General features: G+C 37.8%; 5 protein-coding genes across 7 annotated transcripts; 2 read left to right on the top strand and 3 right to left on the bottom strand.

Moving 5' to 3' along the window:
- The first annotated feature begins 831 nt into the window (after nucleotides 1–831).
- On the top strand, nucleotides 832–12,202 carry LOC137952942 (thiosulfate/3-mercaptopyruvate sulfurtransferase 2). 3 transcript variants are annotated; one of them, XM_068800071.1, is made up of 12 exons: nucleotides 832–1,129; nucleotides 1,558–1,746; nucleotides 1,981–2,040; nucleotides 3,332–3,394; nucleotides 8,554–8,678; nucleotides 8,760–8,922; nucleotides 10,587–10,646; nucleotides 10,815–10,873; nucleotides 11,112–11,193; nucleotides 11,325–11,388; nucleotides 11,553–11,620; nucleotides 11,727–12,202. In XM_068800071.1, the coding sequence occupies exons 1-12, from the start codon at nucleotides 1,028–1,030 to the stop codon at nucleotides 11,823–11,825; spliced, it is 1,134 nt and encodes a 377-aa protein (XP_068656172.1). In that variant the 5' UTR covers nucleotides 832–1,027; the 3' UTR covers nucleotides 11,826–12,202. The 3 variants fall into 3 exon arrangements, with proteins under 3 accessions (XP_068656172.1, XP_068656171.1, XP_068656173.1); XM_068800070.1 differs by having other exon boundaries at nucleotides 1,543–1,746; XM_068800072.1 differs by having other exon boundaries at nucleotides 1,543–1,746; nucleotides 11,112–11,240; nucleotides 11,727–11,816.
- Nucleotides 12,203–12,397: 195 nt separating this feature from the next.
- On the bottom strand, nucleotides 12,398–16,181 carry LOC137953984 (pentatricopeptide repeat-containing protein At4g20770). Its single transcript, XM_068801559.1, has 2 exons — nucleotides 13,417–16,181; nucleotides 12,398–12,459 (listed from the first exon to the last, which is right to left on the bottom strand). The coding sequence occupies exon 1, from the start codon at nucleotides 16,179–16,181 to the stop codon at nucleotides 13,743–13,745; it is 2,439 nt and encodes an 812-aa protein (XP_068657660.1). The 3' UTR covers nucleotides 12,398–12,459; nucleotides 13,417–13,742.
- A 160-nt stretch (nucleotides 16,182–16,341) lies between these two features.
- On the top strand, nucleotides 16,342–19,773 carry LOC137953244 (alpha N-terminal protein methyltransferase 1). The gene is made up of 8 exons (XM_068800536.1): nucleotides 16,342–16,641; nucleotides 16,740–16,878; nucleotides 17,161–17,219; nucleotides 17,667–17,786; nucleotides 18,496–18,597; nucleotides 18,994–19,048; nucleotides 19,170–19,267; nucleotides 19,484–19,773. Exons 1-8 carry the CDS (start codon nucleotides 16,507–16,509, stop codon nucleotides 19,607–19,609), a joined length of 834 nt encoding a protein of 277 aa, XP_068656637.1. The 5' UTR covers nucleotides 16,342–16,506; the 3' UTR covers nucleotides 19,610–19,773.
- Nucleotides 19,774–20,201: 428 nt separating this feature from the next.
- Nucleotides 20,202–21,886, bottom strand: LOC137952718 (cysteine-rich receptor-like protein kinase 44). The gene is made up of 2 exons (XM_068799777.1): nucleotides 20,647–21,886; nucleotides 20,202–20,548 (listed from the first exon to the last, which is right to left on the bottom strand). The coding sequence occupies exons 1-2, from the start codon at nucleotides 21,884–21,886 to the stop codon at nucleotides 20,202–20,204; spliced, it is 1,587 nt and encodes a 528-aa protein (XP_068655878.1).
- Nucleotides 21,887–24,179: 2,293 nt separating this feature from the next.
- LOC137952717 (transcription factor bHLH52-like) lies at nucleotides 24,180–25,086 on the bottom strand. Its single transcript, XM_068799776.1, has 2 exons — nucleotides 24,478–25,086; nucleotides 24,180–24,368 (listed from the first exon to the last, which is right to left on the bottom strand). The coding sequence occupies exons 1-2, from the start codon at nucleotides 25,084–25,086 to the stop codon at nucleotides 24,180–24,182; spliced, it is 798 nt and encodes a 265-aa protein (XP_068655877.1).
- Between the last annotated feature and the right edge of the window lie 1,195 nt (nucleotides 25,087–26,281).

Here is a 26,281-nt window from a genome sequence, read left to right as displayed (position 1 = left end):
AAGGTTCCTATGTTGTTATGGTTCGACTTATAATCATCTTATAATTAATAATTAGTATAAAATTAATAAAAATATATAATTAGTAAATCACAATAATTAATAAACAGAATTATAATTAATAAATTAAATTAACACACTAGTAGGTAAGTAAAATTATAATTAACTTTATTTTAAAGTTTAATGCTTAATATTATATTATTTTAAATAATATTAAATAAATAGATTATAATTATAAATAACAATAAATAATATTTTAACAAAGTAAAATGGAAGAAATAATTTAAAAAAATAATATTAATTATAATTAATAAATGAATATTAGAAAATGTATTAATATAAATGATAAAAATATAACAAATAAATAAAAAATAAAAAATTAATTATGAACTAATAATATCTTGAACTCTTGCAGTGATCCTTTTCGATGTAAATCATAAACACTCTTCTAAAATTATTTACATGAATCGAATTTTATTAATTTTTTAAAAATTAGAAATTTTTACGCTCGTATTGGAGTGTAATTTGCAATGTACATGACCTGATACAGTCAAAACATCACCATATCGGTCGAAACCTAATCAGATTTCGGGTGCATGATATGTATTAATTGATAAAAAATGAAAGTGAAATTGGCAAGACAACGAGAAGAAATAACAAATTATTGTGAAAAAAGAAGAATCGACAGAAATATAAAAAAATAAAATAATATAATTAATTAATTTTAATACATATATCTCCTTTTTTGCAAAGCTGGTTTTTTCATGTCATTTTTAGCCAATTCGACAGGTTTATCGCTAGGATAGGATTTGAGTACGTAAACCCACACCGAGTCCAACACGGACTACAATCCGAATCCAGCTGCTGGCTGTTCATCTGGACGGCACCAAAGCCCTTGTGAACTCCACGCGATAATGAAAATCCCCTTTCCTACCTGCTGCTGCCGACGATGAGCGAACATACTTCTAATTCTTTCTCGCCCAGTGAGTGGAAATCTGAATCGAACTTTCATCTGATATCATCTGACTAGATGGCATCTTCATTTTTTACGAGAACAATAACGGGACTTCGATCGATACGGCCTTCGCTATCGTATAATCAGACACCAACAGCCTGCAAATCATTCTTGAAGGTAGATTGCCCGTCTTTTCATGTTTCGGTCGTTGCATGTTCCTCTTCCCTTTTTCGACCAGTTTGGGAAGTCCCGTCTTTTCTTAATTGGCGCCTTTCTTTCACGGTTGTTTGCTTATCATGCATTGCGTCTCCGACTAATGTTTCCCTTGCTGCCTCTGGTTACTAATTTGAACGGTTTATGTTTTGCTTCACGTTGATTGACTTCTGTCATGGAAAGTTATTCTTTTGAGCATTATTGTGGACAATTTGCTTGTGAATCATTTTTTTTTTTGTTTACATTAATAGGGATTTTGAACTTCTTTTTGATTTTTTTGAGAGATATATATAATTGTTTTTTAATGAACTGTCATTATTGGCTTTCTTCCTCGAGTTATTGTTGCACATACATTACACTTACCAGTACCGACTTAGTCTTCTTATTTTCAGGGCAAACCATTTTATAGCAATGCTGGTTCCGTCCTTTCTTTAGCATCTCAAACTTCTCGTGTGGTTCGTTGTTTGTTGATTCCGTCAGGCGGGTCACGAAGTAATTTTGCCACTATTCCTATGGCAACTGATGAACCTGTTGTATCTGCTGAGTGGCTGCACGCTAATCTTAGAGAGCCTGATGTCAGGGTAATAGCTATGACATTCTTCTTTCTCTTTTGCTGCTAAAAATAAGTTCTTTGCTGTTGGTAACACCCGGGCATATGCAGAAACATGATGCTCACATGTTGGATGTCAATGGTGTTAAAGAATCTGACTTTTTTATAAAGTGTTTTCTTGTGGAGAGAGATAATCTAAAAATCTAGATGAAGAAAACACCTATATTTTTAGGTCTCTAATTTCTTAACTTTTAAAATTTGTCAGGTATTAGACGCTTCATGGTACATGCCAGATGAACAGAGAAATCCACTTCAAGAGTACCAGGTCCTGCTTTTTTATTCTATCTGTTGGTTGATTCTGAGAGATTTAGTAATATGCAGTGCATGTTTATTACTTTAGTCTTTAGAAGAGAGAAATCTAAAGAGAGAAATGCCATATCAGAGGCAGGCTTTGGGTGGCCACATGTGCTGTAAAAACCTTCATAGCTAGTGCTTCTGTTGGTTAGCTTACTTCAGCCAATTTTATAAAAGAGGGGCATCATATTAGATTATAGGCAGAAGGCTTCTCAATGCTTTGTACAAATAAAGTTCACTTATTGAAAATGTGTTTAAATACTTATTTGTTGGGGCAAAATATGATCAGTGAGATATGGACTGTATGGTGTTATTAGTTATAATATAAATTTTATATTTTTTTCTTTCTTACTTAATAAAAAAATCACAACTGTTCACACTAATAAAAGTGCCAAGGGCTGCCCGGGTCCAGCCAGGTATGGCAGCATCATCAGAAACTGGGATGGCTAGATTTCTTATGCTGGGGCCTTTTGCTGCGCTGATGCGTTAGCAGCAGTAATACCCATGCCCTTCTGTATGGGCTGTGGATTGCTAAAGATCTTGCTCACTACCCCTTCATTATTGAAAGGGATTCTAAATCAGTGATTGGTTGGTGCAAAATCAGCAATAGGCTTCCTTGGAGACTTCGGCCTCAGAAGGATGAGATATATGACATCGCCCAGGGACTTAACATAGCCTGGTCCCACCCCCTGAGATCGGCAGAGAGTGAAGCTAATGGGAAAAGCCAATAAGGGGGTATTGCTGGAAATTGAGTTGATCAATTGGAAGACTGAAGACAGGCAGTAGAACGTATTTTTAGCTGTTTTCTTTGACTGATTGTTTTAGTCTTTCTGGCTGTAATTTTGTTTTCCGTTCTGTGATCCATGTGCACTTCCCATTCCGTGGGGAATTGCTGATATACATTCTCTGGCTTTGAATATCAAACTCCGCCATTTCAGGAAAAAAATATCATCTTTCAAATAATAAATAAATAAATAAATTGCCAACTATTGAGAAAACAGAGAAAAAGTAGGATTATGATTGCATTCTCAATATACAAGATTTATTTGGGTCTGAAGTAGATTTGTTTTGCTTAATTGCCCCCATAGGAGAAACTTAGTTTTTGTTTTGCTTATTTTCCTTTTTTTTTTTTGTTGAAGTCCTCAATTTTGACTTTATTTCTTTTGCATTTTTTACTTTGAAGATCACCTACTATACTGGTTGTTTAAATTCTTTTTATTCTGTTGCCCATGTCTGGTGCTGCTTTTGCTTTGTTTGAACAGGTGGCTCACATCCCTGGTGCTCTTTTCTTCGATGTTGATGGAATATCTGATCGTAAGACTAATGTAAGCTTCTTTCTCTTTACAAATGCCTGCCCCCAGCATACTTTAATTCTTATGCAGCAACTATAACAGCACTGTAGCTTGTCATGGCCAAAATATTGTTGCTCTAGTAGCACCATTGTATCCTAAGTGAAACTCATTTGGATTTGCTTAATAATTGAAAGAAGTGACCTATTAAATATAATAGGTTTTGTTAAGAGAGTTTTGAGGGAGAAAGGAGTATCCTTAACTTATGAATCACTCCTAGAGCATGTAGTAGGGGAGGCAACGGAAAATGGATGGAATGAGTAAGGGGTTTTCTGTTACCTGTTCCATTGATCTGCTATCCATTCTGTCTGAAACTGGTGGAGGGTATTCTATTTCCATTTATTTACCTGTTTACCATGGGTAAATATGAAAGTGGGAAAATAAATGGGTAAACAGTTAAAACATATAAAGTCATTAAATATTTAAAAAAGTCTCTCAAAGCACCATAAAATTAAGCACAGCGGAACACAGATAAAGGTAATGTGTTAAAAACATGCTGTATTTCTAAGATATTACTATGGACAATAAACATGCAAAATATATTGAAAGATTAAACAATTAACTTACCTGATTACACAGATTTTAATTTGGCCTGTGTGGAATTAAATTGTACCAATGCTTTGAGCAAAGGCAACATGGTAATTAGTAGTGGCACTATTTTTTTCAAAAAAATAAAAAAACAATTTTTTTTCTATGCATGTGTTGTTTTGAACTATTCCTACAGTTTATCTTGATTGTTCTTATGAGCTCATCTGTCACCTATTCATCTGTGTCTACCATGTATGCAGAAGTGTTGTCAAATCTCGTGTCTCATTTTTGTATTTGGTGTCCATTCTCTTGTTCAACCTTGATAAGAAAGCACTTCATAATCAATGGCTTAGTTTTTACGAGGAAGTAGAAAAGTGTCAAGTTACCTCCATTGCCTTCCAACTTCGCACTTTATAATGTATTAGTGCTGTTTTGTGATAGGGTTGTGTACAGGTAAGCATCCGATTATCCACGTGTCAAAGTTTTTTGTCCATTTACTTGTCCATGGTTAAACAAAAAAGTAATGATAAAACTTAGAATATGCACAATAAAAAAAAATTGGATTGGATTGGGAAAGTTAATCAAGCACTCCAAGCCTCTTCATTACAACCTCACTCTAATCTCTTGATGTCTGTTCAATGCTAGTGGGGACCACTCTGGTTGGGATTTTCAATTCAGAAGAGGGTTGAGAGATTAGGAGATGGATGAGGATAGTATTCTCAGTGCTGATCTTAATGGTGAAAGAATTAGAAGTCACATGAATGATAAAATTATTTGGACCTATTGGACAACAGCCAGTACACAGTTGCTTCTGCCATGGATACCTCCAAAAGTGGGCTTTCAGCAGCATGACACAGATATTGCTTGGAGGCTATCTGGTCCACCAAATATGAAATTCTTTCTCTGGACTGTTTTTCATTGCAAGATTCTAACAGTAGACAATTTGAGAAGAAGAGGCATGGTTGTCTCTAAGACTCTGTAGTTTAAGTGGTAATGAGGAAGAAAGCGTCGGTCGCTTACCCACTATCAATTCTATTGGCGTGTCTGGGTTCATTTCATCAATAGGATTGGGCTGAAGCTTTACTCCCCAGCAGCCTTGCTGAGCTTTGTTACCTTGGTAAAGGAGTTTTGCTTTTGGAGTTTGGTAAGATTCTTATTTTTACTTGCCTAGTTCATATTCCTTGGGGGCTCCGGCTGGTAAGAAACTATAAAAGGTTTAATGGGAATTCCAGCTATTCAGAAGCAGTCATTGGCAAAATTGCCAGATCCATCCTTGCATGGATCAGCTGTTTCTATTTTTCTTGTCTCCAAGGTGGTCTCCTCAGGGATAACTGGAAGCCGGTAGCCCAGATGTTGACCCCTCAAAAGAAGGAGAGGTCAGAATGAAACCCCTTCACCACTGTAAAGGAAGGAGCACTCTTTTGAGCTTAGCCATTCAACTTGCTGATTCTCTTGTTAAGCAAGGGGTCTGATGCAGCACGATGAGGCTTCATTCAGGAAATCGAGAGTGAAGAAGAAGAAACAGAGGGAGAAAAGAAGAGAGAAGACGGAGGTGGAGACGAAATCAAAGCAATTTTTTTCAAAATCATCATTATTCCATCCAATGTGGTACAATGGTTAAATAACAAATTAAAACCCTAATTGATAATTCAAATGACTATAAAGTCCCTAATCGAATAACGTAACTAACTCCTAATAACATGGAAAAATATAAATAATAAAATTACAAAATATTTCCTAATCAATTCTAAGTGAATAGTCACCACCCAGCCACAATGTGGTGGGTCAGATGCCCTGGGTATATACTCGTGTAATCGGGGGCACGAGTGGTATCCCTACCAACTCTTTTGTGGTGGGTGAAACTTGACCCTGTTGAGTGTTACTCTTGGTTGCTTTGAGTGTACTCCAACAAATCAGGGTCCAATTGTTACAGAATGTCTTTCGAAATCCAAGTGCAATAGGAATCTGGTTGCCCTGTCCAATGTACTAGGAAACATTGAACCTCACCACTTCTGGTAAAAACAGCTTGCTCATCTAGAATAGCAGCAATATGGTCTTTTTGTGCTGGTGCTACAGGTAGGGAGGCAACATCTAAAGGGACATCAAATGAAGAAGTAGGTGGTGTGTCAAGCGATGAGGTGGAGTTAGAAGGTGTAATACAAAAAGGGTCATTAGGAACGGAGGGGTGGTCCCTATATGCCATCAAATCTTCAATATTAAAAGTGGAGAAAATTCTTGACTCTAGGGGTAACTCAACAACATAAGCATTTGGACCTGCTCTTTTCAGCATCTTAAAAGGTCTTGCACTATGAGCATGCACCTTTTAAGCAAATCCCATAGGAAATCGCTTAGGCTTAATCCAAACTAGTCACTCACATTAAATTGTTTATCACGTTTATGCATATCGGCTTTAAGTTTGTATTGGGCATACTTGCTTGAATACGTCTAGTGACTTCAGCATGCAGTTCTTGAACCCTACGTGCAATTGATGTGGTTGACTCGGAAACCCTAGCATGGGGAGATATGGGTATGAGATCTATAAGCTTCCTAGGCTAGTAACCTTTGACAACTCGAAATAGGCTCATGCCTACAAACCTATTTATGGAATTATCGTATGCAAATTGAGCAGCTAGAAGAATTTAAGTCCCACGTGAGGTGGTGATTGCCAACGAGGCATCAAAGGAAGTTTTCCAAACTTCAGTTAACAACTTTAGTTTCTCCATCAGTCTGAGGGTGGTAAGTAATAGAGAACTTCAATCATGTACCTCCCCGAGGCCTGAAGAGTTTTCCTAAAATAGCCCATGAAGCGAACATCCCTATCAGAAACTATGGTATGAGGAAGACCATATAGCTTGACAATCTCATCAAAGAAAAGTCGAACAACTTTTGGAAGCATTAGAAGTTTTGGTATCGGGAGATAAATGAGCCATTTTGGAGGAAGGGTCAATAACAGCAAGAATGGGATCCTGTTTTGCTTATTTTGTTTGGCCAATTGACACGTCCTACACTGTCCCACCAATTTTGCAACATCCTTTTTAAACTAGGCCAGTAAAATTGGCAATCTACTTCCTCAATGGTCTTGTTGCGCCAAAAAATGGCCTCCTAGCTCACCCACTTGAATTTACCATATCAAGAAGTTTCTCACTGAAGTTTGAGGAACACATAGCTTGTCGGCTCAAAACACATAAGCATCCTCTACGTGGGAGTCATTGAAGGTACAAAATTGTCCATCTAGCATCATAGTATAAATGTTACCGAAATCAGGGCACGAGGCGTAATCTTCTTTGAGCTTCTCAAAGCTAATAACTTGAACACTCGTGGTAGACAATAGGCGAACTCTGCGGCTCAGGACATCCACTACCCTGTTTTCAATACCTGATTTGTGCTTCAAGACAAAAAGAGTACTTTTGTACTTTCGCAACCCATCGACCATACCTATGGTTGAGTTTCTTCTAGGAGTTGAGATAGCGAAGGGTCTTATGGTCTGAGTACAGAACAAACTCTTACGACAATAATTTTGCCAAAAAATCTCAGCTTAAAGTGCAGCTTCAAGTAATACAAACAATATATGGGTAAATGGGCAAAGTTACCAGAATACTTACATAGAGTCAGGTTTTTATTGTGTATCTGTTTATAAATAGATGTGAAGGTGCTAAGGTGGGTAATTGGAAAAAATTGCTACCCATAGGATGGAGTAACACTTGCTAGACTGAAGACAAACTTGAGAGCAAAATTCCTTTGGTTGGCAAAAGATTAAATGCTCCTCTCATGGCATCTTCTGGTTAGAGCTAACAAGATAATGCAATTCTTGATTGATGATGTAATTCTTTTTTTAAAAAAAAACAAAAAAATGATGTAATCCTCTCAATCTTCTTACAAAAATTACAAACAGGCATTTCGTTCACTAATTTGGCTACCTAACTGCAACACCATTGGTTGCCGAAGTGTTGAACCTTGAAGAAATCATGTTAGAAGCTTTCTTATTCATCTAATGGTGCCTAAGCTGGCCCTTCAGTAGAATCTTGTGAGTATTAACTGTCTAGCTATCTTTGTTCATCTGGGTTTACATCCTCGCTGACCTACTTACTAGCATCTAATCGTTACTCTCTTACTTAATACTTTAGTCACTTGGACCATCTTATCATCTGTTTAAACGAATTAGGCTGTGATGATATAAACTGGTTATTTTTGCCTTCTTTTTTATATTTTATAGAAACACTTGTTTATATTGTTCTCTGTACAGAATAAGTTACTCATTTACTATGAAAAGTTTCTGGCTGTATTTATTTTCTCTGATCTCTGATTTGTGGTACTTCTGAGGAAAAGAAATCTTAAATGATGTTGTTTCCAAATAAGAAGAAAATAGAGACTAACCATATTGGTTCCAATTTTATCACATGTCTGACATGGGAATTTTACTCAGTTGTCATATGGAGGAGTTTCTAGTGTGAGGTCTCACCAGGGGACAAGTGTGTGTACGTGTGTGCATAACCAACATTATAAAAATAAAATAAAAGAAAGTATAACTTCTGTGGTTCAGCTGCTATATTATCTAGCATTTTTGGTTAAGACATGTGACTATGTTTCTGCATATTAATTTTTTACAGTTACCGCACATGTTGCCATCAGAAGAAGCGTTTGCTGCTGCTGTTTCTGCTCTTGGCATCCAAAACAAAGATGGGGTAGTTGTTTATGATGGAAAGGGGATTTTTAGTGCAGCTCGTGTTTGGTGGTATGAACCATGTTATTGAAGTTAAATTTGTTAATATTATACCATCTTTTATTTCTTACTTAATTATTTTGATTTATACAGGATGTTCAGAGTTTTTGGGCACGACAAAGTTTGGGTGCTGGATGGAGGCTTGCCTCGATGGCGTGCTTCAGGATTTGATGTTGAATCTAGTGCCTCTGGAGATGCTATTCTTAAAGCGAGTGCTGCTAGTGAAGCTATAGAGAAAGTTTATCAGGGACAAACAGTAAGTCTTTATCATTGGCTTCTTTGGATACTGGATTGCTTATTGTGAGTATTTTCTCTTCTATTGTTGTTTGCATGTTTTGAAGTTTTTTGTGCGCAATAAGTGGGTTTTGTAATGCTCAAATTTACGACCTCCCCCAGAAGTTTTATTTTGTTCATGATGTTTCAAACTGCCATATTTGTAAGGCTGGTTTCGGGAAGGGTGGCTTTTCAATTCTGTTCTTCTTTTCTTTTCCAAAAGATGTTCCTCCACCGCTGTTTGATTTAACATTTAATTGATTATTGTTACTGAAAAAAACAGTTAATCATTGTTTGCAAGTGGTAGGACTATTTCCTCCCGTTCTTTATACAGAATATTATTGATGATTTTTATTTATTTGATAAATAGTCTCTTACACAATTTGTTTTCTAAAATAACGCAGTTCCCTCCCTTCCCCCCACCAGCCTCCCCCAACAAACCTGAGGAAGCTGCAACAACATTAGCTTTAGGAGTGGCGGATTGTGTTGTCCTTTTTCCTTGCATAATAGATAAGATTTGCTGGATTTGCAAATCAGAGAGACCATTTGTCATGGATGACACTTCCTGCAATATTGGACCCTCCTTGACATTGTTGATGGAAGACTGATGACTATTGTTGCGTTTGAAAGGAGTACTTCTTTGAATAAGCCTTTTTTAAGCATGTTTAGGGTGGTCTGGTGTGTACCCATTTAACTTCCAACATGTTTCTCGGACATGATTGTCATGGTCACAATAAGAGCAGTGCAAAAGTTTTCAATTAGGAGTGTGAGAACATGAACCTTGTCCACGTCGAATAGCCAAAGCTACCGTTTCAGTCCTTTGAACGACCATGGCTGAGTTCTCCGTCGTCTCACATACAGTCTCCAAGTTTCTTTGCTTCTCTTCTTGTACAATGGAAGAGTAAGCTTTGACAACATAAAGAAGTGGACTCATCAATAGAATTTGCCCTCAGATTGCATTGTATGACTCATTGAGGCCCATGAGAAATTGCATCAATCGACGTCTTTTATGGTCTCTCCCACAAGAGCAAACAATGTCATTATAGGATCCTAGTTCATCCCATAACCTTTTAAGCTCTGTGTAATAAGCCGCAACAGTTATCTGATCTTGAGCAAGACGAGCAATATCCCTCTCAATTTGAAAAATACGAGGGGCATTGCTTTGAGAAAAACGATCCCGAAGGTCTTCCCATACCTCCTGGGCGGTGAATCGGCGAAGAATAACTCGGCAAAATGTCCGAGAGAAGAAAAAACTAAAATTGCTCAACACTGTTTGATTTTTCATTTAATTGATTATTGTTACTGAAAAAACAGTTAATCATTGTTTGTAAGCGGTAGGACTATTTCCTCCTGTTCTTTTTACAGAATATTATTGATGGTTTTTATTTTTTTTGATAAATAGTCTCTTTCACAATTTTTTTTTCTAAAATAACAGTCCCCCTCTCCGCCCCCATCCATATTTAATTAAATGTTTAAATCAGAAATATATTGAGCTCTGAGTTAGTGTTTCAGAGTAAAATTTCGATTTGTTAGCAGAGGGGTGGAGAGTGGACCACATTAGCAAACAGCTGGCTCTCGTAATATATATTGATGACAGGCTTCTTTAATGGACCATTTGGATGATAAATTTTACTTTTGTTGTTACAGGTTGGCCCAATTACTTTTGAAGTAAAATTTCAGCCACATCTAGTTTGGACACTTGAACAGGTTATCATTCTTATTCTTGTTCCAGGTTTTGGGGCTAGATGCTTATTTTTTTAATGCATCTTTAATTTCACATATGTACTCAACATGAAATGTGAACTTTTTTCTTCTTAATGTGTGTAAGTACTATTTGTTGCTAAGATTTCTGGCTAATAGTTCTGTATTTTTCAGGTAAAGCAAAATATTGAGTCAAAAACACACCAACATATAGATGCACGCTCTAAGGCCAGGTAAAACACCTTTTTCACTTGAGGAAGGCATTTTGTTGATCAAGTTTTATCTATTGATAAGCTATCCCTTGTTCTTTTTTTGCTTTTTATTTTATTTTATTTTTGACTGTGAACTGAAAAGTTGACTACTATTATTATCTTTCTTTATAAGGAAAATTTGCTTTATTTTCAATAGGCATATGTATAGAAACCTTTCTTGCATTCTATATGATTGTGATGGGTGATGGGTCTGTGGTAGGTTTGATGGTCAGGCCCCTGAACCTCGAAAAGGAATCAAAAGTGGTCATGTGCCCGGCAGCAAATGTATTCCTTTTGGGCAGGTTGAAAAGATTATCGTCATCATACCTATTTGTCTCTGTTGCTTCAGGTTTTCTTTTGGTTAAATTTATTTATTGTTGCTCATGTCGGCCATTCTGGATATGTCCATTAACACATGGATAGTGCTTCGCAGATTTTGGACAGTTCACAGACCCTCCTACCTACGGAGGAACTTTCTAAAAGATTTGAACATGAAGGTACAAAACTCATTTTATGCATATAATCTGATGTGAAATACTGTACACCTCTTAACATACTTACGATATATATATATATAAATAGGTTGGCACCAGAATTGGATTACCTGAACATGCATTGTCTAAATTCAAAAACTAATTTTCATTATGACTTGTTCTTTCAGGCGTCTCCCTGGATCACCCTGTGATTACCTCTTGTGGCACTGGTGTTACTGCTTGTATACTTGCGTTGGTGAGTTCATATTTGACTATTAGTATTATTGTTGAATTTGAGACAATTATAGTTCATTCCAGGTACATATCCTTTACTTCAGAAATATGACATATAAACAATCCAGGGTCTCCACCGCCTTGGTAAACACGATGTTCCCGTCTATGATGGGTCTTGGACAGAATGGGGAGCTAATCCTGACACACCAGTCGACACCAACACATGAGTTGTGCTGCTGTATGTGATTGGGTTGTATTAGATACATCTGGTCTTATTTGCACATGAAGAGATCTAACGATCTGTTAGGTTTTTCTGAAGAGCGTGGCAAATGTCCTATGTTGGCGTAACAAATGCCTGCAGTGCAGCCTATTCCGCGAAATGTTTATACATTGACTTGCACTGTTGCTGAAGCATAATACTCAGTTTGTTCTCTATTAGTTTCCAGTTCAGATATAATCAAGTTGAGGCTTGACATTCTGTGATTATCAAATTTATTATGTGCTTGAATATGAATGAGCTGAAGTTCTTGCATGAGATAAAAAATAAAGTCATCTTCTTTCAATTTCCATATGCTTGTCATGAACACATATATAAAGCTATCATGTGCATGGAAAATGTTTGTCTCAGAAATAAAGACTCTTGCCCTTCTCTTGACATTGCACAACTGCTCTGTTAGCTGGACTTTGTTGGCTCCATATTTGTCATAAAAGAGCATAGTTGGCTCTACCATATTGCACCAAAATTATTGAAAGGGCAGAGTAGACAGCTTACAAATAAATGCTTGGCAGGAAATTTTGCTTCATTTGAACATTTAGAAGAAGCCAAATACAAGGCATCATGCAACGCCACTGCTTCATGCCCTGTTGAATTTTTTATATCAGAGCACTCAATAATGTAGTCCCTAAATTCCACAATGACAGAGTAAAAAACTATTCATTTCCTTCATCGGTAGGATTTATTCTTGGGGATAGAACGAAGTATTCATAAATAAATCGACAAAGATGATTTCCATTTCATGAACATACTAGAAAAAGAATAAAGTGAGCCATTCTCCTGTGCTTATGCCTCAAAATGCTGCTCAGATGAAGGATTTTTTGAAGATATCTTATCATTCAATATTTTCTGTTTCATCAGTAGAGACCCAACAAAATCGAAGAAACCTGTTAACTAGAAGAATTTTAAAATAAGAGACAGAAACATGGCAGTAGAGGTAATTGTAAGATAACTTGTACAAACCAAAATAAGTTGTTACAGATCTGAAGAGACAATAATACACCCTTGCCTATTTTATTCTTTTGACTGCCTTGCAGACGCAGCCATCCAACCCAACAGGCTCTCTGCCTCGTGACTAAGCCACCAAATAAGGCGTTAGGGAGAACTTCGTCCACAGTTTCTAAAAAAGATTTTAGGTCATCCTGCTCAGCTTGAATCAGTCAACCTCTTTACACAACAACCAACTTAGGCCTTGTGAATTAGGCACAAGCTGAAGTACAAAAGAGAACTTTGTCTCCTAAATTCTTGGAAAGATTCTTGTGCTTGGAAGGCCCAATCTAGATGTGTGCATCGGGTTAGACACGTCTAGTATAAGATAATTTTAAGGGCTTAGCTTTTCATGTTTCATCAGCTTGGGAATCTTTCGCATTTTGGTTAAATGACGTCTCTGATCATACTTCCTTTGTGTCTAGCTGTTGAGTCACAACTCACAAGCAAAAGAGACTTAATTAACATTAGGTGTGATGTTTCAAATGGGTGTGACTGTTTATGAATCTCCAATGCTGACTTAATGGAAGACACTGCAGAAGACAGCTAGATTTTACCTTGTTCAGCAAGCGCTTGGAGTCCTTGCAGACAGACAGGTCTCCCGATTTCGACTTTTGGTGTCCAAGGAGCTGAGTGTGCATGCTAAAATTTGCACGATATATTCAAAATACACATATGCCAGATATCAAGCTCATCATGTTTGCTGGGGCTAAACACAGGTCATGAATTTTCCAACATGATGGCTAAAGATGAATTACACTCTTGAAAAATCCTGAGGGCCTTGTAGTTGTTCTTGATACATCCTTCCAGGAAGGAACCAACACTTGACCACATTCACCTCACTTAATCTAATGGTATTCCTGTTAAAATTTCACTTTCCTCATCAAATGCCACGATTCCACTTATATATTGACATATCCGTCATGCTTACAGGTGGTATTCCTTCTTCTAGTACTTCATTATGAACTGTCCTAAAAACATCATCAACCATGAAAGCTTGAACCCTATTTTTAAACTCTATCCAGCTATAACCATGGTCTTTGACAACTCCTCGATTACTCATCAATCTCCGAACATCTGATACATCATTCCACCTTCCCAAGGCTGCATATAAATTGGATAGAAGCACATAAGGAGCTGAGTTCTGAGGGTCTAGCTGGAAAAGCTTCTCAGCTGCCTTTTTTGCCAAGTCAACATTAAAATGAACTTTGCAAGCACCAAGAAGTACCTCCCATACAATAGGATCATGTTTACAAGGCATGTTCTCTATCAGTGTTTCTGCTTCTTCAAGCCGATTCGCACGGCCTAAAGCATCTATGATACATGTATAGTGATCAGCTAGTGGCTCAATGCTATACTCTTCCTTCATCAGATCAAATAATTTAATTGCTGTGTCAGTCAATCCTGCATGGCTACAAGCTGTTAACACAGATATAAATGTTACACTATCAGGCTTCTCTTCTGTTTTAAGCATCTCCTCAAAAAGATTGATGGCTTTTTGGCCACATCCATTTTGTGCATACCCATGAATCATCTCATTCCATGAAATGACATTTCTAGTAGGCATACTATCAAAGCATTCACGTGCATCCTCTATATTGCCACATTTTGCATACATGTCAATTAAGGCAGAACCCACATAAATATCATCAATAAATCCATCTTTTGATATTTGTCCATGTACTTGTCTTCCTTGAGACAAAGCAGACAATTTGGCACATGAGCTGACCAAACTAGCATATGTGAATTGTGTTGGACGGATGGCCTCTTCTTGCATCTGTTTAAAGAAAGTAAATGCTTCTTGGCTTAGTGAATGGAGTGCAAAACCTCCCATCATAGAGTTCCAAGCGACGACATCTCTTTCCTTCATTCTATCAAAAATCCTACTTGCAACGTTTATATTTCCACATTTTGAGTGCATGTCAACTAATCCACTTGCAACAAACAAATCCAAATGAAGAAGTGCCCTAATTGAAGCTGCATGAACCTGTCTTCCGAACTCAAGAAGGCCCAATCCTGTACATGACCTTAGAATAACTGCTAAGGTAGTTCTATCAGGAAAGACCTCTTGAAATTGCATTTGCCTAAATAACTCAATTGCTTCCCCATAGTTCCCTTTTTGGCAGTATCCACTAAGTATAGCATTCCAGGAAATTTTGCTGGGTTTAGACATTCTACCAAATATTTTACGAGCAGCTTCAACATCACCAGATCTGACACAAGCCCCAAGCAGGCCAACGTAGGTAACTTCATCAGGTTTAAAGCCAAAAAGTTGCATCCTCTCAAGAAGTTGTAGTGCTTTATCACTTTGGCCCATCTGACCATACCCAGCAATCAAAATATTCCAAGAAACAATATTAACCTCCTGCATTGTTGCAAATACCAGCTCAGCATCAGTCATATTAGTACATTTTCCGTATAAATCTATTAATGAATTACCCACACGAACATCAGATTCAGTCCCAAGTTTAAGAACAAGTGTGTGTACTTGCTGACCATAGAGATATGCTAAAATGCAAAAATGTTGATTAGGACGATCAACTTCTCCACTTACACCTTGTGCTATTACACCTAAAATACCTGATAATGCAACTTGGTCTATTTGGATTTCACTCTTATGCATCTTTCTGAACATTTGTAAAGCTTCTTCAACCTGATCAGTATTGGCTAACCCACTCATCACTGAAGTACATGAGACCTCATTAGGATGAGATATTTCATTGAAAGCTTGAATTGCCTCCTCAATACTCCCACACTTAGCGTACATTCCAACCACACCATTCTCCACGTATGTGTTATCATCAAGACCAAGCTTAGTAACTAAAGCATGACATCGTCTTCCTTGATTTAAATCTTCCAATCCACCACACGCACTTAAAACACTTGCCAATGTGAAACGGGTAGGCATAAAACCTTCCAATTTCATCATACAGTAACAACCCAATGCTTCTTGCTCAAAATCATTCCGTGACAATGCACTTATTAAGGTATTATAGGATACAACATTTCGATCAGGCATCCTGACAAACACGTCACGTGCTTCTCTTAGAAGACCGCCTTTACAGAGTGCCCCAATAATAGCATTCCATGAATATGCATTCTTACGAGACATGTGATCAAAGACTTGACGTGACGATTGCAAATGACCACAACTTGCATAAAATTCAATGAGTTTGTTGCCAAGGAAGATATCCGAGGAGAAGTCATTTCTAAGGATCTGGGCGTGGAGGATCTTTCCTGAGATATGGGTCTTTCGGTCGATGCAACATTGCAAGAGATTTGCAAATTGAGTGATCCTCGCATGGCTGATTCTGATTTCCATCTCGGCAATTAAATGCAATCCTGCAATTTGAAATTACCCGCCATTGTATCGGTCATTCTGGTTTGTGCATGGTTTCTACTTTCTCATGCTCTTTTCCCGAAAGGATACTCTGGTAATTTTCTAGACCCAAAATTGTCCATAGTAAATACAAGAGAAAGGAAAGGGCCAATTTGGAATCTCAACCGAGTGAAATAAATCTCTCGAAATTGAACATCTTTAGCCGTCTGCCCGCAAAACAGAGAATTGATCAGTGGCTTCTGGGCACAGCGTTTTCTGAGAGCGGGTACTCACCGGGACTCCGGCTCTCTGAAGCAAGCACGTTAACATGGAAGTCAGTGGGTCGGATTCCGATGGACGAGAATTCAGGACAGTCGAAGAATTGTGGAAGGAAGAAATCGGCGACGAAAATGAAGCGGAGAAGAGAAAGGGTTGGTACCGCAAAGGGGTCGGGTACTGGGAAGTAAGTGGCTGGAAGGCAAAAGCAAGTAGGTAGCGGGCGTATGGGCTCGACTGTTAGTAAATATCCTAACTTGGCCTTCCCCGTGTTCTTTCTTGCAGGGAATCGAAGCGTCCGTAGATGGGGTTTTAGGAGGGTATGGGCATGTGAACGATGTCGATGTTCGCGGAAGCGAGGCTTTTTTGAAGACCCTTTTGTGCGAGCGTCTGGGCAGTCGATGCAGCAACTTGGTTGCTCTTGGTAATTTTTCCATTATTTTCTTCTGTTTATTGGATTCTGCTTTATATGGAGTACAGTTTATACTACTGTTTACACGAAGAAAGACAGGGTTTTTTAGGAGTTTGAGTTCAGAAGAGATCCGAGAGCACATCTTTAATGTGCATGATGCTTCATTGTTGTGTTCAGAATTTGTGTTTTTCCTGTTTTACCTTTTGGTAGTTTCTGGAATGGGTACGCAACTAATCTGTAAAAGAATTGATTTTTGGCATACTAGCTCTTACAAGTGTTCTACATTTGGTGCAGATTGTGGCTCTGGCATTGGAAGAGTCACTAAGAATCTTCTTCTAAGACATTTTAATGAGGTAGAAATGCAAGTTATCTTTATTGCTATTATATTTTGCTCATAGCATAATTAAGTCTGCAGATCAATGAACAGGGATCACTGTAACTTGATATGTATCATCTGATTCGATCCATATCAGAACCAAAGATCAGAAATTTTCACATTTTATTTTATGTGAATTTTTTTTATCACGTAGATTGCTTAAGAGTTGCATTATTTGGTTCAAATATTTTTCCCAGGTGGGAATTTCATTCTGCTCTTTTGTGATAGTTTAAATTTAAGGAATTGATATCTTAAAAAATTTCTTTTTAGGCTTCACACTATAAAAACCACCATAACAATCAATTGTTATGGTTTGAAGGATTAGTAGGTGCTTACAGATTGTGATTTCTAGAAATAACAGGGTTTTGTAGTCAAAAGAAATTGCTGCATTAATGCCCTAAACTTGCTCTTTCTCTGGATTTAGGTTGATCTTGTTGAGCCTGTATCACATTTTCTGGAGGCAGCACGGAAAAATTTAGCTCCTGAGAATTACCTGAGTTCAGACATGCACAAACCTGCTAATTTTTATTGTATCCCACTTCAGGTAAATTAATCACCAACCTGCAATGTTGTGTTTTCAAGAGTGTTATGCACCAAATGAAGTTATATGGAGCAAATTGCTTTTGCATGAGAAAGAAAACGTAAATATGAATGACTACGAATATGAAACAAATTTTTTGCTGTTAATTTCCCATTAGTAAGGTTTGTTTTAGGAACTTCCTTTAAGCGAATTCTCATGAAATGGAATAGCTGATTCTCTAGCTAGAGAAGGTGCTGCTAGGCTACATCTTGTTGTTGGCCCCTCTCATCCTATTTGATTCTTCTCTTCTTGTACTTTTTAAAATTTTCTCCAATGATTTAATCTTCTCTTAGAGGTGCTTCTCTTAATAAAATCTTCTTTCTCATTGTTATTTAAAAAAAAAAAAAAAAAAACATGAAATGTGTATCCAGCTTTGCCTCCTCATGGTCGGGAAAGACATTTTGTAACATTTAAACCCTTATAGCTGCCCTTTTTTTTTTGCTTCATGACCAACTTGAGGGGACTTCCTTTCCAAATTCAGAAAGTGGGAGAAAGCTGTTATTTCATCAATAATTAATCAGTAGCAAAATATGCAGCAGACTTTTTTGAGCTTGTCAATTTGAGATGACCTTCACTCAAATAGTGAACCACAGTTTTCTCCTCAAGCAAGTTTCTACAGGTTGTGTTTCAAAGCTTTTGGGTTTCAAGTGGAATTTTGGTTGCTTTCTGACAGGATTTTACTCCAGAAGCTGGAAGATATGATGTTATATGGATTCAGTGGTGTATAGGACATCTTACTGACGATGACTTTATTGCCTTCTTTAAGCGTGCAAAGGTAAATAAATTAGACACCGGTTTATGTGTCACAATTTTAAAACTCTGAGCTGCTGGCATCACACCTAAGGCCCTTTTAAGGTCAAGCCTTTTACTGACTTGACCAACACTTTAAAATCTTTTGATGTCTTGGTTAAATCTGAAAGAGTCAATCCAGATCCAGTTATCTTGATGATTGGATGGGAAGGTTTTGAATGATTTACACATATTGGCAGCTGACTTTTCTGTGCCATAGAAAATTGAAAATCCAGTTTACTGAGTAAATTCTGAAATGGCAGCATGAAGGAAATGTTATAGAAAATTAACTTTATCCGGATAAACTTTTATTTTATTTCTTTCTCCATGTTGTTATGTTACTATTTACCTCTTGGATCTAATCTTGCTTCTGGCTGTGTAGGCAGGCCTAAAATCTCATGGTTTTTTGGTCTTGAAGGAGAACATAGCACGAAATGGTTTGACTCTCTTTCTCTCTCCCCACCACCACCACCACCACCACCACACACACACACACACACACACACACATATATATCTTTGTTGGGTTTGGGTATAACCAGAAATAGTGAACCTGCAGGTTTTGTGTACGACAAAGAGGATTCGAGTATCACTAGATCAGATTCGTACTTCAAAGAGCTTTTCAGTCAGTGTGGATTGCACATTTACAAAATGAAGGTTTTGTTACTGAACTTAACAATGACCAACTTTAAGTAGCATCAAGGGCTCTCTATAATTAGTCATGTTAAAGCAAACCTCTTTTCGTGCTCCATGTGATACTAGTTTCACTGAAAATACTTAGCAGTCCTATGTATCCAGAGACACTGGTGAGATATTTTATGTCAGTTTACTTTCTTTTCTCTCATCATCAATTATATATTGGGTTTGTTTCAGGAACAGCAAGGGTTTCCCGAGGAAATGTTTGCTGTAAAGATGTATGCATTGGTTAATGACGTAACAAGGCGACCTCGTGGGAACAAAAATAGGATATCAAAAAATAAGCCTGCTATAATCAAGTGATGGACATTTTTCCTGGAAGCTTGTGAAACAGAAGAAGAAGCCTTGATGAAATGTTCAGTTGCTTCTACTTTAGATTCTCTGTATTTCCTCATGAACTTTGACTTCGAAGCATCAAAATGGACCAACTTTTGAATGATTAAAACTTTTTTTATTTTTTGGCTATAGATCGTGTTGTTTGATCACATTGTGCATCTTTTCGTATTTTGTTTTGTTTTCTATATGCTTGGCAGTAATAATTCCTTGTTTTGCTTCTGCTTTGACTTTAAATGGAAAGTTTGTTAAGAAACAAGAGATTGGAAGAATGGAAGGCCATTCATTACTCAGCCCAGTCTCTGGGTTGTAAACTGGTTTGTGTTGGGAGTAACTTTGGTCAAGCTTGAAGAGAGCAATTCTTAAGTGATGTTCTTGTCTGTGCAATTAAGTTATTTCCTTGTTTTATTTGAGGAGGAGAATTCGCCAGTTTTACTGCTAAATGCATCACAACCACAACTGTGTTAAATCATTGATAAATAACTCCGGCAGAATGTTATAGACAAAAAGATCTATTTGCTGACAAGATCAATACAAATGAAGGCACATTGTCATTACAGGATCATCTCGCTTGATTCTGCCAGTGACCACTTCCAGTTCTTTGTTCTGTTGGTGATGTCATAGTCATGGATGACTCGTAAACCCTTTTAATCATGCGCCTAACCCGCTCCATGCTCGGCTGCTGATTAATGGAGAGTTCAGCACACATCAAGCCAATGCCTATCGTTTGTTTTACTGGCTCATAAGCTATATTGGTCTTCCTCAGCTTCTCATCCATTATCTTCCTTGCATGTCCTGGATAATGTGACCTTACCCATTCCAGAAACCCTGCGTCCCCTCTCTCAAACCCTTCTCTGGAACACTTGTTAGATACTATCTCCAACACAAAAACCCCAAATCTATAAACTCCTGAAAAAGCAGAACACATGAAGCAGAAAAGATTTATTGTCCATCAGGACAGTTCCAAATACAGATATAACAAGCTGTAATGGACTTAAAAAGCTTACTCTTTGAACTGCTAGTGTTGTCTCCAATTTTATACCTTGATATCAAGGGGTCATGACTCTCAGATACCAAAACTGTACTGGTTCTCAGGTCGTACCCTACTTGGGGCCAATTCTCTTGCATATAGCACATTGCCTCTGTCACTCCCGCCAAAACCTTCAGTCGCTGCCTCCATGGCGGGGCTCCTGATAACCATCTTTGGATGCTATCCACATCTATCCACCTGGTTACAACAGCCCTTAATTCTCTTCGATCACACCAACCCAGTACCTGGATTAAGTTACTGTGTTGCATTTTGACTAGAACCTTACATTCTTGTAGAAATTCTCTGCGAGTTTCGACGGAAATCTTTCCTCTTTCAAGTTCAATTCCGACTTCAGATCCGTCTCTCAGTACTCCTCTGTAAATCTCGACTCTTCCACTCTCTGCCACCAGAGTTTCTGATGAAAACCCTTTCGTGGCCGCCTTCAACATCGCGAGAGTAAACGTGTTTGGTCTCATAAAACAGACTGGTAAGTAGTCCGGGCGATAAAAGCACAACCAGCCAAAACAAACCATCGTCGTAATTAAAGAAACAGCAAACAACACCAGTAGAATCACTCGCCTGAATCTGACGGATTGGTCGGAATGACCATTTAAAGAAAGACCCGAATGAATAAAACTGGAAGAGTTATATCGAGCAAAGAGTTGGGTGAGATTGCTCCTAGAGAACAAGTGATTATAAGAGAGATTGAGAGACGACAAACTCTCCATGTGTATGAGTGCTTCTGTTGGTGCCTCACCATGCAAGTCATTGTGACTTAGGTCGAGCGACATGATTTGTGAACAGTTGAGGATCTCCAATGGGAAAGGCCCTTCGAGGGAATTGTTCGATAAATCGATAGAACGAACGGTTAATGGACAGTACTTCCAAAAGAAGGTGAATGACAGGTAAAGGGGTGCAATGACAGGGCGAGAACCAAGGTCGATTTTGGTGAAGTCGTCTGTGCAATTTGGGTTCTTGGACTCGTTGCAGAGGCGCTCAGCGACAATTGTCGATTTGTAAATGTCTCGAAGATCATGCAGGGAGGAGTTGCAGTAACGGAGGGAGGGGTTCTGTAAGCAGTTTTTACGTACTGTGTCTTGAAAATTCGGTGGGGGCGGCTGGTTGAGATCTTCAATAATGGTGGACGAAATCGTAGAAGAGATGGACAGAGAGATCAGAGAGATGACTAAGGAGAAAGTTGCTGAGCCGTAAGCCATTAGAAAGTGACAGACATGGAGAACGAAGAAGTGATAGAAGTTAATTCCTTTGACGGTTAGAATTTCAAATTCTTTACCTCCCGAGTCCTTTCGAATTGCGCCATGTCCTCGCCACGTTGCAGATATCGATCGACTTTGTTCGAAGTTATTCAAGTTTTTGAATTAATATCAACGAATTTACATCATTCGAAATCCATATTCAAGGAACAGTAAAAGAAAAACCTTAATTTCCCGGATATGCAGGCAACGTGGTCGATTCAATTGCAGGTGATTCTTAATTGTTTCTTGACGAACATAAAGTCACTTCGCAGTAGCTTCAACTCTCAAAGTCTACTCGCAGCAACGCCATATAAATCTGGTAGCAGACTTGCCCAGCTTCATCTTAGATAATGCTCTACTTCTTAGTATCTTGTAATCAATTTCAGATTCTGCATCTCTGCGATTAAAAGACTTCTAGCGAGAGAGACGACCCGTTATCTAGAATTCGCAGTAGCTCAACTACAGGTTTTCAAGCTCTCTGAAGCCATCTTTATTGCTAAGATCTTGAACAAAGAGCTGGATAAACCTTTTCGTAAGAACAAAGTTTCACCGTGCATCTGTTCCTGGAGGAGCCCAAGTTGGTCTTGACCGAAAGCTGGTAAAAATCCGCAAGTCCCCAGCATGAAGGAATCGCTGAAGCTTGTACCAGGATTTACAGACGTACTAAACACCTAAAACAAGGTCATCTAACTCGGTCTGTCAAATAATCTGCTCAAAGAGTTTCCCCTTAAATTCTCCCAGTCTGTTTTTTGATCTCCATCTATGGCAGAAGAAGAAAAAGCTTCATGAAATTGTGGAGAACAGAGATATATATTAGGCAGCTATTAATATATTTATGTAAAATGTACAAGTTGAATCCTGTCCAATTAGGGATTTAAAACTGACAACCAGAAAGGGTGGATTTGGATTTGTTAGTCTATGATGGAGCAACAGCTCCAATTGATGATCATGGAGAGAGCTTGAATCGATCCCATTCAAGATTCACCTGTTATTGGTGGGAATAAGCTATCACTTAGGCTGAGTTTGGAACATAGAAAGTGCAGAGAAAAGAAAAAAAGTTCTATTTTTCTTGTTTGGATGCCTACGGAAAATGAGAGAGAAAGTCGAAGAGAAATATAGATTTTCTTATTCGGATATACGTGGAAAATAAAAAATAAAAAAATTAGTAAATTTTAATATTTTGATGATTAAAATTTTCTTTTAAGTTTCTATTTCTTTTTATTTCTCTCCAAATTTTATCATTTTGTGAGAAAAAATTTATTAACTGATTTTCTCTCTTATTTTTTTTCTCTCAATGATTTTCTATTGCCAAACAACAGAAAATACTTTTCTCCCCTTTTATTTTCTTGGGTTCCAAACAGATCCTTAGGGCATTTTAGTGCACAGCGAAAAGGATGGGAAAATTCACTTTCTCTAAAAGAAACTGGAAAATGTTAGCCAACTTAGAAAGTCGGGGAGCAATTCAGTTCAACAAGAGAAAGTGAATCACCCCATTTCTTACACAAAGCGAAGGGATGTGAAATTCCATCTCCTTTATCCTCCTTCATTGTTCATCTAAAATCTTCTTCCCTCATCATCTTCCTTCTTCCTTCTTCTTTCTTCCTTTTTTATTTTTTATTTTTATTATTTCAAATTTTATAATTAGATTGATTAGAAATTTTATTATCATTATTATTGTTTAATCATACTAAATAATTATGAATTAATTTATTGTATAAAAATTCAATTTATTCTATTTTATTAAAAAATATATTTTTCATCAAAATAAAATTAATTTTAACTATTTAATTGAATTTATGGAAAAGATAAATAATTCACCGAATTGTTGTAATTTGAGTATAATAAGTCTCTATTTATAATATAAGAAACAAGTAAAATCCAATTAAAATTGAACTACATTTGTTCCAGTTACCCTCAAAAACTAATAATTAAAGATAAATCCTAACATAATTAAACAATTGAATATAAATAAAAGATTGAAATAACTAAAACACCTTTAAATGAAATACTACTATGAGACATCCTCCCATAAGACTCCTGTAATACAAATGTTGGAAAAGTTTTTCCAATGATCCTACAATCGTGCTCGCCTTATACTTTTCCAAAAGAGATTTATCGGAGAAAGGGAAACATACAAATTCTTGTTGTTAGGTTAATAAGATCTCTAATCCATTCCTAGGAAACTAGATATTTACATGAGAAAGATTAGTACTAAAAAAATGAATTTTCAGTTTGTTCGTCTTCAACATAGTCACTAGAGCAAGCATTCCAGATCCTTGGAGATGGATGGATTTGACTGTAAATGTTTCGTTTTCACCAGAGTCCTAAGAAATTCTTTTGAAACCATGCACTTCCCTTCTTCGTACAGTTTCTCTTGGATCTTCGCAGAGCAGAGAAGTACGTGGAGGCCTTCAAGATTGTCAGCTGAGTATTCCTGAGTTTCCTGCAGGCAAGTCCACAGAAAATCAGGATTTGTTCAGAAAAAGAATCACCCTGTACGAGCGTGTGGATTGTTTAATTAGTCAGTTTGGGGAAGAAGACTTAAAAAGTACCTGAATTGATCTCAAAAACTGGAGAAGTGCAACCTGAGCCTGCATGAACTTGACATACTTGTAAGCAGCTTGGAACATCTCAGCTGTGTTCATCTTGCCCCCTCCGGGAATAAGCGTCCCAAGCCCCTGAGTCCTCTCGCTAATCTTTTTCCTCCTCTGCCGAGCTGCCACACTCTGCACCGACAGGCACGCTTCTTGGGATTGCTTCGGAGCTTCATTCCCGGCCGTCGGGAAAGTCACCGGAAGTTGAAACTCCGGGGGAGAAGACAGAAATCCAGTTGTGAATTTCGACGGGGGACAGGAACTCTGAGCATTCCCATCAAAGGGATTGAACTGAAGATCTGCAGTCCAGAAATCGTTGCACGTACGAGTACGTTTTGGGAAGTGATAAAAATCGAACTCCTGAGGACGGAGGATTTCTTGTTCTACTAAGTGATCCAGTGGAGTGAAGTATGAAAGCAGTTGGGAGTAATTGGTTTCTGCATAGGGATCACGGTACTCCGCCTCGTAGAAGCCTTCCACCCGCGTGCTCGCGTTACCGCAACTGTCGCAGAAGCACAGAAATTCTCCTGCGAGATTGGCTTCGGTTTGATGGAAGCCATTGATCATTTCTGAATTGAGATGATGGTGCATCCCAAAATCGCTGAAGCAGCTTAACGCCGTGGAGATGGGAATCTGAACGACCTCGCATTGATTAGACGCAGCAAAGAAACAAAAAAACAGATACATCAACAGGTAAGAAGCTATCAGTCGAATATTTCAAGCTTTTCTGCCTTAAATTAACTGTGATGAACTACTTTTGCTGCTCTGAAATTGAAAGTCTACTACCCAAATCCGAAAAAAGTCAAAGTTACAGTAAACTGAAGATAAAGAGTGATCATGAATAGAAAAAATTAGAGGTCATCCATTCGTGAATTTGCCACAGTGAGTGAGAATAGTGTGAGAGAGTAGCAGGAGCCGTTAAGAACAAAAAACGAGAGAATTTGGAAATGCATGAGAATCTATGATGTGAAAACCTGAACTGAAAAGGAATCGGACAAAGACTGCGCCAGATTTCTGTCCGTTGTTGTCTGCAGAGCAAAGACTGAAAAACAGATTTCAGGATCAGATGGAAAGAGAAAGACGAAGGTGGCGCGGATTAATGGAGAGTAGAGAAACGGCTAACGAATCGGCCGCCACCTGCATCAATCACCCCTTTTAATTCGCTCCAGCTTCCGCTATAACTGAAAGCAGTTAAGCCGTTCTTCCTTCTCTCTCCGCAACTGCCCTTGCACTCCCTACCGATTTCTCTCCTATTTCTGCTCCCTCGGCCATTAACTGTACAACCCTCTACGTAACTGTCTCCCCGGAAGCTTTTCCGAGTCTCTTTTCATTAAAAATTCTCTGATTTAAACTTGTGCCAGATACGGAATGTCTGCGTTCATGTCTGATCTGAAACAGTGGAAATCAACGGGAAAATTGCTGTGAGTTCTTTCTAGTACTGCTTCAAGATTAGGCTTTAAGTTTATCTATGAATTTCTTTTTTTACACAAATTTTGTAGTACTCACGATTTCGATTTGCTAAACATTTTATTCTATGTGATATCTGGCCTTGTGATAGTCAAATAATTAATTTAATATAATGGATTTTATAACCAATTTGGAGGATAGGGTCCCATTGATAGCGCCTAGCCAATACACCCAACAGACCGATCTGTTAAGAGTGAAAAACTACTGCCTATAAGCCCAACTTTGATACCATGACAGCACCTAACTAATACACCCAATAGACCAATTTGTTAGGAGCAGAAAACTACCGCCTATA

The sequence above is a fragment of the Aristolochia californica genome, unplaced genomic scaffold (assembly GCF_029961685.1).
Source record: "Aristolochia californica isolate CCGP_79_NKW_82.1479 unplaced genomic scaffold, dmAriCali1.0.hap1 SCAF_16, whole genome shotgun sequence".
Classification (NCBI taxonomy): Eukaryota; Viridiplantae; Streptophyta; class Magnoliopsida; order Piperales; family Aristolochiaceae; genus Aristolochia; species Aristolochia californica.
This window is presented reverse-complemented; position numbering and strand designations above follow the sequence as displayed.